Here is a 12,500-nt window from a genome sequence, read left to right on the forward strand (position 1 = left end):
TAAGGGCACGAACTAGGTTCACCTCACGAGGAGAGCCGTGTGCGGCAGGTTGCAGGCGAGTAATACTGGTCATTTTCCCGAGGGTGAGCGAAGCCCTTTGGTCCCCCAACGGTTGTTGAGAGAGCTGAAAAAGCGTTGCTATACGGGCGGCTGGCGACGGCGAGTACTGCTGCAGAAGGTATGCGTTGACGGCGTGATAGTAACGGTGAGAGGCGGAGGGGGGGGGGGGGGGAGCGAGTCACTCCGGGGTCACCAATGTGACGAGCCTAGAGAGGGTTGTGAACTCAAAGGCAGGATGCAATCAACTCAGTTGTATTATTAAAGAACACTCTCCTTTATATACAAAACCTCAAGGCAACAGGAAAATACATGTTCGAGAAAGTGACAATGTTACAGAGGAAAACCAGACATGAATTTTCATGTTCGTTTTAGGGCGAGGGAAGAGCGAAGATACAAGCATAACATATACAAAAGGAACAAGTGAGCAAGTCCTGAACGCGGACATGGTCCTCGTAGAGGACATACCTCCGCACGTGACCTTGACCTTCAGGTGACCTTGACCTTCACGTGACCTTGACCTTCACGTGACCTTGACCTTCAAGTGACCTGCTTGACTTTTGACCTTCAAGTGATCTTTGTTCATTTGCCACTGATACTTAATATGACATTGATATAATGCACCAATATGACCTTGACCTTTGACCTTTATAAATTTGAACATCACCCATGGGTTGCGCCTGGACTAGGACTTCCCTGTTGGCTTATGCAAAAGTCAGTGCTTTATTTCTGTCTCTTGATATGGCCACTTATGTCATAGTGACACCAGTGACCCCTGTGACCTTGACCTTGGGGTGACCTTGACCAAAATTTAATCAGTTCTTCCATACACATTGGGGAACTACTTGGCCAAGTTTGAAGTGATTCCGTGTAGAAATGTGGCCTCTACGTTGTCCACAGACAGACAGACAAACAGAGAAACAAACAAACAAACAAACAAACAAACAAACAAACAAACCGAACCGAAAACATAACCTCCTGGCGGAGGTAATTATGTACAATTGTGTGACACACGGTTGGTACATGCCATATGGTTAAGTCCATGTTTACTTGTGGAGATTCTTGTGTTAAAAAAAAAGAGTACTTCCAATAACAAGAATGTTTGCTAAACTGAAACTTATGAAATGTGTTCCATTTTCATTTGCATCTTCGGCAAGACCCTCGACACCCATATATATATATATATATATATATATATATATATATATATATATATATATATATATATATATATATATATATATATATATATCAGGAGTATGTTGGGAGGAGGTTGTTGGAGATGGATGTTCCAGGTAGGAGGAAGAGGGTGAGACCAAAGAGAATGTGAATGGAGTGTGTAAAAACAGATATGGAGGAGAAAGATCTCGCAGTGGAGGACATCGGAGACAGAAGAAATTGGACATGTGTGTGTGTGTTCGGGCGCGCGTGTGTCTTGTAGGTACAGTATCTATAGACAGTATATGAGTTGAATGAAGGACTGGTACCATAACCAATAACGTTCTCTGAACTTATGATATCCACCGACTTTTTTTTTTTTTTTTTTTTTTTTTCATTTAAAGGTACCGCGTCACATTTGAATATATTTTTCCTCCGCCTCATATATCTTTTTTTTTTATTCATAACCAACTCGCCATTTCTCACTTTGCGGGAAGTCTGATTGCATGAGGCTTCGTCCCGATGACTTCAAAGTATTCCTCGTCGGAAGTTCTTTTGATGGAATTGAGTCTCTTGTGGGTACGAGTGTGTCGAGGAATGTCTCCCTTTTTATATTTTTTCATTTTTTGGAAGTTTTCATCATTCAATGTAGATGGTCGGCGGTCTTTATTACGAGGAAATTATATTACAGTTGGTTCTGGTAATTTAACGAAATTAGCGTCTTTTATTTATTGATTTTGCATTACATATTACGATTGAAGTGTTGCCTTTGTTTTATGTGTGTGTGTCTGTGTCTATGTCTGTGTTCGTCTGTTAGTTTTGTGATTAATTTGATTGAATATTTATTTATACGGTAACCCATTATCGTTCAGAGTGAGGATTTTTAAAAAGTTATGTAAGCAGTTTGGGATACATTATTGCGTAACGATCAATCCAGCATAATATAATTTGGAAAAATAAAGTTTAACTACGTCCCCACTACCTATTCATATTCTTGAACAGTGGGCCAGGCGGAATGACGTTGATCTACCTTCTACGAACACTACGCCACTCGGCTGTTGTTATCTTCTACACTTTAATGGGTAGTAGACATGAAAATTCTTTGATATCACTGCCATCCAATTAGCCAAACGTTTCGCTATTCACTCTTCATTTAAATTACAGAGCGAAACTATTTTTTTTTTCACAAAGGGGTCAGCTACCCTCAGTCCCTTAGCATTGAACCATACATATCTTTTCATCTTATCTTCACTTGAATAATATGCATACAATTGTACTCAATAAAAACAAATATCGTTATTTACAGTTGGTAATGTAATTTTTTTCTAAAGCTAATGTTGTTATTTGGAGTAAATTGAGAAATCTTTTGTAGAAATTCTTTTTACGAAAACTTTTCTTCGTTAAGGAAAGCGCACAAATAATGAAATTACTTCATTGCGTTAACTTTGGGTTGTCCTAATTTTAAATTGATCACCATGATAAATACTAACCCATTCATACATTCACTTGATAACAGTCACTTCTCACATAGAAAGAATCTCCCTTCGTCAACACCGTAGGTCAGCTCACACCAACGAACAAATAAATCAACATTTGCTCTTCTCTTATGTATATTAAGGTTGGTGTTTTTATAATTAAATTGAGAACAAAAGGGTAAATAATACAAATCGCAGTGGAATTTCACATCTGATTTCCAGTCTATTGTAAACGACAGTGTGTTCGAAATAACAATTTTAGTGTAATGTCCTCAGAGAAATTTTCAAAAGCCATTGTTCGTGCATTATTGTTCGAGTTTGCAATTATAATTACATGTATAGGAAAGAGTTAATTAATAGCATTAAATGTCTTTCGGTTATTTTAATGTCTGTGAATATCTTGTTATTATAGATTAGTCTTTGGGTGTATTGTTTGGTTTAACTATTTGACTATCTGTATATTTGGCCGCCTCTCTTGCTTGTATGCAAGATAGTTATTGGATATTTGTTAGCTTGTTTTTCCTCTAAATACTCTTTCTTGGGCTTATTGTGTATACGGAAAAGGTAACAAATCTGCCATTTTTTACATATATTCCCTTTGGACTCTAAAGAAACTGCAACATTGTGCTTAAAAAAATGATTCTGTTAAAAATTATGATTTTACATCACTTGTTACTGACGCTTCTGGAAAAATAGTTTGTCAATAGAATGAGATTTTAATACTCCTCTCTGTGTCAGCACTATTTGTTTTTCATTTTACACTTCATAAATATATATACTGTATATATATTGATAAATGGATTCAAACGAGGAAAGACACAACAATATATTCATTTTACTTAGCTCAATCTCTTTTGAGCATTGTTTTCACAGCTCAAAACAACGCCTCGCTCTATACTCAAATTATCAGTTAAAATCCTTAAAGTTCTTTATTCTATCCTGACATTAAACGTGGATATTGTTTGTAAATACAATTAGATTTCATCTTGCCCGTTCGTTATCCCTTTCTCTAAGGGCAAAGGTTATTAGAAGCAAGCATTAAAGCAAAGTCAAAATCAAGTTTAAACCCTTAAATATCGAAGGTTGCCGGTAAACGCCCCCTTTTATATCCCATGCTGTATCGTTCAAGCAATGTGCTTGCTTGATCTTCTCATGATCAAACCATTGAATAAAAGCCATCAAAGACGTCTATTCCATCGTTGAGACTGTTATGTCTCGTCGCACTGTTTTGCAGCGGGATCCAAAGGTTTTTTGAAGTGGTGCCAGTTGAGGACGATACTCCTCGGGTGTGTGCCGAAGATCATAGGTTAAAAGGTCAGGGCTCTTTAGTCGTCCTGTGTTTATAGTATGCTTTGGCACCTATTGTTTATCACAATGCCAAAAGGATGGTGCTTTAGTGAATATTATGTAGCCTTTTAGAGATGTGACAGTATTCTCAGACATACGAGTTGATGAAACGTTTCATGACAAAGCGTATTGAAAATCCCTATTGTGTTTCTTGACATTTATTTGTGCTTCACTAAATGGTTGAATTAACATATATTAAACCTTAGTAAAAGATTAATTGTATTTGATTTATGAGTATGGGCTATAGCCTGGCGCAGGAGCCTGGCATGCTATTCAGCGCCTAAAGTATAAAACCCTAGTGACATTAAAAGGTAAAAGTTAGAAGAGATTGGACCGAAAGATGGAAGAAAGGAAGCAAGGTTGGAGGTAAAGTAGAACAATATAGAAAAAATGCAGCTGGGGACCAAAGAAAAGCTGAAAAGTCCCTTAAGTAAGCGTTACAGTGCACTGCGGAGAGATGCATTTACGACACTATCCTCCTACTTTGAGAAGAGTAGTTGCATACAGTTTTTTGTATTTATTTTCGTAATGACATGATTTTAACCCAAAAAAATCTTTCTATTTCAGGCTAATATTCGAAATATGTGTACTTTTTAATGATCTAGCTATGAATGAATTTTTAATAATAGTTTAAACTCCGCCCATCACTCTGGCGGTGACTACCAAAAGCCGCTCCTGGCAGTGGCTGTTGCGGGAGGCGTTTCACATAGTGTAATCATGAACGAACCTGACGGTAAGCCAGACGAGGGCGCCGCCCCGTCTGGTAAAGCCCAAGATGATAGGGCGGCGACTTCTTCGGGCGTCAATCGGAGCAGTGTGGCTGTGTTTTCGAGTACGGCGATTACTTTCTCCAGTAGCAGTAGCACCAGTCTCCAGACGTCTCAAACAAGTTACTCCACACCTGAGCCCGTCAGCATTTTGGGTAAAGGAAGGCACCACTCGACGAGCTACGGCTCCTTTTCGGCGAGCCCTCGACCAACCGTCAAGTTTACCGAGCCCGATGTCGCCCAAGGGCAAGAAAGTCCCAAATTCAAGTACCATGAAGGAGGTGGTTTCAAGTTCAAAGTTCACGAAGGATCATCGACAACGACCCAGAGGAGCACGTCTCATGCGATCGGAAGCATCCCTGAATCCTGCGCTTACAGCGTTAGTGAATCCTCCAGCTACAATTACTCGAAAGAGTCGTCGAAACTGATCGGGACTTCCTTCCGATGCCCAGACAGTCCTCGGAGCAAGACCCAGATCACCCGCACTCCGCATCGCAACTCGATCATTGCTTCCATGGAGCTGAAGGTGCCCTCTTTCCACGAGCTGGCCGCCCCAACTTCACCTGGGATGGGGTCTGGTCTTACGCCTATATTGGGTCACCCTGAGAGTCGAGGTCTAACCATCCTCTCGCCCCACAACCCAACTCCAGAACTCCACTTCTCCTCTACCTTCACCGTTCGGACGCGCAAGGGCAAGACAATCGTCTTGCCCAAGCTGCGCATCCCTGCCTTTCATTCACATTCTCACGACAGCATCTTTTTAGGGTAAGTTTACGTTTGATATTGTTTATAATGATAATTAATATATAAATATTTCATATTGTTATATAATGTTATTTGAGAATTTTAGAATCTATGTTGCCTTGTTTAGAAAGTAGTTTTTTTTAAATATTCTGTATTATATTTCTGAAAAGTTATCTGAGCTTCTCATATCACTTGAAACGTCTTAGAAGTTAATTTGATTATTTAAAAAGTTATTTCACAAGTATTATGTAGTAATACTTTGCATGGAATGACAGTAGTAGTTTGCAATCCTGTTTGGCGATTAGGTTTTAAATGTATTATTCTTTGCCATGAAGATTTCTTGTAAGCCTTATAAATATCTACTTTTAAGTTTTTCAGATAATTGTACATAATTTTCTCTATTTATGATGACGTGTTGATTTGATTTTGAGGCTTGGAATAGACTTTGTATGTGTTTTACTATGATTGCTTTAAAATTTTCATGTGTATCATTTAGGTGTTGATTTAATACAGTTTATAAATGCTTTCCATTCTTTGATTTTAAGGATATAAAATGTTTATAGCTAAATAATACATTTACCTTATGTACTTTTTATAATAGAAAATTAAATTCATGAAATGGCAAGTCTGAATATGTGCATCTAGATTATAAAATCTTAAATATCATCTCAACAAATAGAGAATAAGAATGATAGTGAATCTATAATGATACAGATTACAAGTAAAAGATGAAAATATGATAGCGATTATGATTATGATGGCAGGGTATCAGTAATAACAATGCCAATTTGAAATTAAAATAAGACTCGGGTAACGTGATTACTTCCGCAATGCCACATTGCGTTTTCTAATCTGTTTACAAATAACCATCAGATTGGCTAATAATAATAATAATAATAATAATAATAATAATAATAATAATAATAACGGACAATCTATAATAATTTGTAAATGTGTGTGTGGGCAATGGCTGTCACTGTATTTATATCTTTTGGGGGAGTACATATCTGATTTTTTTTTTTTTTTTTGTGAAATCACTCCAATGTTATTTTAAAACCTATTTCAGATTTTTTTGGGAAGACTCATTTAGGTGTTTTTTTTTTTCTTTTTTTCTTTTTTGCACACCCATTTCATAATATTTTACAAAGACCCAGTCCAGTTTTTTGTGACGACCTATTTCAGATTATTCTTGTGAAGACTTTTTTCAGATTTTTTGTGTAGACTCATTACAGTTTTTTTTTCCCCTTTTTTTTTTAAGGCTCATTTTTTTTTTCTTTTTGGGGTGTGGCCCAATTTCAAATTTTGTTGCATGTCATCGGGTTACACGATTTGATACCTTTGCAATTTTCTCGGCGCTCCCATTAGATATGTGGTATTTCCATACCTTGTAACTATTTCTTTTCGTTTGTTTGTTTTCGGTCAAGAGCTGTGCAAAGGTTTGATGTAGCCCATTCCATCTTACTCTTTTGCCTCTGATTTAAAGACAAAAATAAAAAATGTTAATATACATACTGTTGTTGTGTTTAAGAATGAAGATAAGTATTTTTTATTACTATCATCATTATCATTAATGTTGACTTTTGTTGTTATAGTCGAACTTGTAAACACTTGTAAATTCGTAAAACCCCTTGAACGTAGATCCCGGTATGGCCAATACTATTCCAAGTTCAGAAGTGTCATCTTGCTTTCAATCAAGATTATTTAGGAGCTTAAGCCTTTATTAATAATGGTTGAAGGGTTTTAGCAAATGTTATGATGAATATATAACTTTGTAACAAAGTATACGTCCAGCTTTTTTTAATTATCCTAATCAAGATTTTTTTAAAAAACAAATTTATGTATTTCGTTCTCTGGCCATAAGGTAATTTTATTCAATTAAAATCTGCTGTACTATCAAAACAAACTTTGCTAATTAGAAAGCCACTGATTATCAATGAAAATAATAGATGAAATAGATTATATAAATTCTGGCTTAATTAATTTATTATGTTTACGTGATATTACTATCTGGGAAATCACTTTTTTATGATTTTATAACGCAAGTCTGCATTGATCGACTCTTTTAAAGACCTTAGTATGCATTATCCTGTTGGTCTAGTTTTCCTCTGAACGGTTCTATATACAGACCACGAAGCCTCAAGTTAAGCGAGCGGAAAGGGATGAATTATTCATTCTGTAAATCACCAACTCTAGTCGCTGCTGTGTAGAACGTATGGTAAATGTTTTTTATTGCCATCATCATTTTTGTTAAATGCTATTGGTAAATTTGATATACTTTTATTTTGCTTTTTCATCGTGTTTGTTGATGTGTGTAGTAAAACGTTTTGATTTGATTTTATGAAATGGTCCGTATTTGACTATAAATAGATTTGAAGTTTTTAAAGGTAGCAGATTTATTTGAAAAATTGTGATGCAATGTTATAAATATGATATCTGACTGAGGTTGATTATGTGTTTTTTTTTATTATTCGGTATAGTTTGTCTATGCATCTTTTGCTCTTTTTTGTACTTGTATGTGTATATTATTATCTCTGCACCCAAGATGAGTGTGATCAAATGTCTTATTGGTTGTCAAAGTTGCATCAGAAATCTAAATATTAACGTACATATCTTGCTGTTGATTTTTTTTTTTTTTTTTTTTTTTTTGTAACAACAAAATTCCGTGTTGTATAAGGTCATTACTTTTCTGAACCAACGGGTGAATGTGAACCTAGCGTTTCTGCCCCAGCAGAAAAAAATACTTAGCTTTATAGCGTATTATGTGGAAGCTCGTTAGTTTCTTTGGTAGCTGCAGCCTCACCATCTTTGTGAGCTAAGGATGGGGAGTTTGGGGAAGCCTATAGGTCAATCTTCCGAGTCCTTAGCACCCATTGCCGGGCCCTCCTTGGTCCTAGCTTGGGTGGAGAGGTGTTTTGGGCGCTGATCATATGTATACATGGTCAGTCTCTATGGCATTGTCTTGCTTGATAGGGCAATGTCACTGTCCCTTGCCTCTGCCATTCATGAACGACCTTTAAACCTTTAAACGTTATTGACCAGTGTAAATAGGAAGTAATGATACTTTTAACTTCATGTATCTCGTTTATTCTAATTAAGAAATGTATTTTTCATCCTCGAGTGATATATTTTTAAGTTTGGGGGGTAAATTTATCCCTTCCCTTGATAACAGGAATATACAAAAACAAATATTGTTCGTTAGTTAACGTTGTGAATAACCTGCATTTTTTAACCTTTCTTGATTTTGATTATTTTATTTTATTTACATATTATTCTGATAAATATGTAAATATTTCTGTCGATTATTTTACATACCTTATATAGATTAGGAGGGTAAGATATTTGTTATGTATTAAGTTGGATTAATTGACCTACCTTCCTTAAACTCATGAGGGAAAATGTTAAATATTGCGCGGGATTAATTACGTGCCTGCCTTAGACCAAGAAGGGAAAAATATTTATTCACCTCCATCAGTCTCCCCTTGTTTAACCAGGGCAAGAAATATGTCCCCTAACTTCGATGTCTTCCGTGTACCCCTTGGAGCGACACCTACGTCGGTTATTGATGTTTAGACGTTAAAAATGGAATCCCATCAAGAGAGCCGAAAGTTTGTGCAATCTTCGGCGAGCAAGTAAGCACTGAGGGTCTCACTTGAACGAAAGAGAACTTATACGTTACGACATGACTTGTTGAGGAGGATGAAAAGGATAAACGTGGAATATATAAAGGGGAACATGGCTGTAGAAATGGGTAAGATTAGCGAAAAGGTAAGGGGGAAATATGTAGGGAAAGAGGCAAATATATTTGACCCAAAAGTTAAAAAATGGAGATCTGGTGAATAGACCTCGCACGGGGCAAAGAGATGGAAAAGGAAGGAGTCATATTAGTATGGAAAATTGATAGGCAACGAAAGTTAAGAAAAAGTTACTGTTTATTGTTGATTTTTTAATCATACAAATATTTAACGTAAGATGTTTACCGAACCTGGGACGTAATAAACAGTTCTAGATATCTCGAAGGGTAATTCCGGAAGGTTTGTCCTCTTTTCTGTTTTTACACCAGTTTGCTCTTCGGTTTATCACATCTTGTGTCTGTATTCAGGTAGTCCACCCCCCCCCCACATCTCTCTCTCTCTCTCTCTCTCTCTCTCTCTCTCTCTCTCTCTCTCTCTCTCTCTCTCTCTCTCTCAAGAACAGGGTTTTGTCTTTTATATTTCCTTTTAAAAACATTTTTGAGTCATGTAACCTACATTCATGCTTCTTGTTGCATTCTGAAATTTAGTGTTTAGTGTGTCTTCTTGTATCACTGACATTTGCACAATTTATTTGAAAAAAAAAATAAAACGCCCCTTTCTGATGATGGCCCTTCTGCCTTAAAAATGATGACAATAGAATATTCAATCTTCCATTCATAGCATTTTCTGAAAGACACAGACCTCATAATCTTATCTTTTCTTTTCTAACTCGCCTATGTTCATCTATAAACGCTTCACAGAGAAGGTTACTCCAAAATCAAGCCATTGTTCTCTAGTCTAAGGTAGTGCCATAGCCTCTATACCATGGTATTTCACTGCCTTACGGTAGAGTTCTCTTGCTTCAGAGTACATTTGGGCACACTATTTTATCTTATTTTTCTTCTTTTTTTTCTAAATTTTTATAATTTATACATGAAAGATTAATTTTAATGATGTTACTTTACTAAAATATTTTATTTCAATTGTTAATTACTTCTCTTGAAGTTTATTTACTTTCTTATTTTCTTTCCTCACTGGGCTATTTTACCTGTTGGAGCCCTCGGGCTTATAGCATCTTGCTTTTCCAATATCATTATTATTATTATTATTATTATTATTATTATTATTATTATTATTATTATTATTATTTATTATTATTATTATTGTTGTTGGTTTTATTATTATTATTATTATTATTATTATTATTATTATTATTTTTATTATCATTATTATTATTTTTATTATCAGGGTTGTAGCTTAGCAAGTAATAATAATAATAATAATAATAATAATAATAATAATAATAATAAAATACATACCTATAGCTCAGTCTCTTAGCAACATAATTGAAACTTTAATGCCATTGAAGTTTAGTTCCAGTATAAATCCAAAGTCCTTGAATAAGGATATTATTTTTTAGGTAACTTAATTATATTGGTTTTAGGATAGATAAGAGACAAAGGCTGACCCAGTAATTGGAAGATTTGCCTTTTTGATGCCCCACCCCCACCCGCTCGCTACCACTACCCCTTAATACCCACTCTCCTCACCACCCATTTTTTCGGTAGGGTTTTTTTTTTTTTAAATTTTAATAGATAAAAAGGATAAGATCATTATTTCAAAGATTTATTTTCTGAGGTGACAGAGGAGGAATATTTTTATACTTATTTACTTCCTCGTATATTTGCACATTTAGAGGAACACGCACATACAGTATGATATATATATATATATATATATATATATATATATATATTTATATATATATATATAAATATATATATATGTATTTATGTGTATATATAAATATATAAAATGTGTGTATATACATACACACATTATATAAATACATATTTATATATGTATATATATATATATATATATATATATATATATATATATATATATATATATATATATATATATATATATATATATATATATATATATATATATATATATATATATATATGTCCTCTTATATTGACTTTACTTTCGTTGAAATCATATCAACAAATTCAAGAGCAGCAAATAAAACGGCGTTTTTATATGATTATGGAAGATGGATATAATTCGAATCATAATCATTAAAAAGTAATGCATCAGTCGTGTGATGTAGTTATTTTATGAAGACTACAAAATGTAGTTTTCGTAAGCCAACATAACTTTCTGTCAAGGAAATCTGTTCACTATATGAAGGCTGTGAATATGAAATATTTGTCTTTGACTCTGGAATTATTCGCCATAGATTTCTCTACCTCAAGCGATTATTAGACTGAACAGTGATAATAATTTTAATGATAAATATTAGTATTATCCTTATCAGGATAAACGTAGTTGTAGCTAGGCTTTGTTGTCTAAACATGATACAATTGAATGTCCTGGAGACCATAAGATACATGAATGATATCGAACAATAAATGAAATCCCCTAGAATTGGGGACATTCCCCATGTAAGTATCTTTAGAGCATTATTACGATCAACTGGGTCAAAGAGCAGAGCCTTTTTGATAGATATGGACAATAAACGATCGAATGTTCACTCCCACATAAAATATATATACCTAGCTAAACATGTCCACAGTGAATGAGCTTGTCAATTAGCCTGTCAAGATATTCGCTAAATACACATTTTCATAGGCTTAACGGTAGTCCCAATAAGTTTCCCCCTTTAAATAGTTCAAAACTCTCTCTCTCTCTCTCTCTCTCTCTCTCTCTCTCTCTCTCTCTCTCTCTCTCTCTCTCTCTCTCTCTCTCTCTCTCTCGTAAATAATAGGATTTCTTTTCCATTGTTTTTTCTTATTTTGTTTAATCCTTATTCCATATCTCTCTCTCTCTCTCTCTCTCTCTCTCTCTCTCTCTCTCTCTCTCTCTCTCTCTCCCTGCATCATCGCCATTTCTTCTTCTATTGTGATGAATTAAATGATAAAAGAGAAGAATGTTGAAACCCGTATACAAGTGCATGGAGTCTCTCTCTCTCTCTCTCTCTCTCTCTCTCTCTCTCTCTCTCTCTCTCTATGTTTATTTGTATGTGCATATTCGTTTCTTGAGAGCCCTCAAGAATCAAAGTATGTCAGATCTCTTCTGTTTGTGTTGTTGTTATGAAGTAGAGACTCCCTTCGTAAGGATTTATGTTTTAGCAGACGATGTATGTGAATACTAATTCATTGTTTAACATTGTTTTTGTCAACTTTGGTACAATTGAATGCATCATTTAGTTA

General features: G+C 35.0%; 1 protein-coding gene across 1 annotated transcript in view; it reads left to right on the forward strand.

Annotated features, from left to right (window-relative positions):
- Positions 1–5,573, forward strand: part of LOC137649699 (uncharacterized) — a 39,953-nt gene extending 34,380 nt beyond the window's left edge. The window contains exon 2 of the mRNA XM_068382661.1: positions 4,605–5,573. Coding sequence (XP_068238762.1) covers positions 4,755–5,573 — 819 coding nt within the window. The 5' untranslated portion in view covers positions 4,605–4,754. The remainder of the gene's footprint in view (positions 1–4,604) is intronic.
- Positions 5,574–12,500: the final 6,927 nt, after the last annotated feature.

This window comes from Palaemon carinicauda, chromosome 11 (genome assembly GCF_036898095.1).
Source record: "Palaemon carinicauda isolate YSFRI2023 chromosome 11, ASM3689809v2, whole genome shotgun sequence".
NCBI lineage: Eukaryota > Metazoa > Arthropoda > Malacostraca > Decapoda > Palaemonidae > Palaemon > Palaemon carinicauda.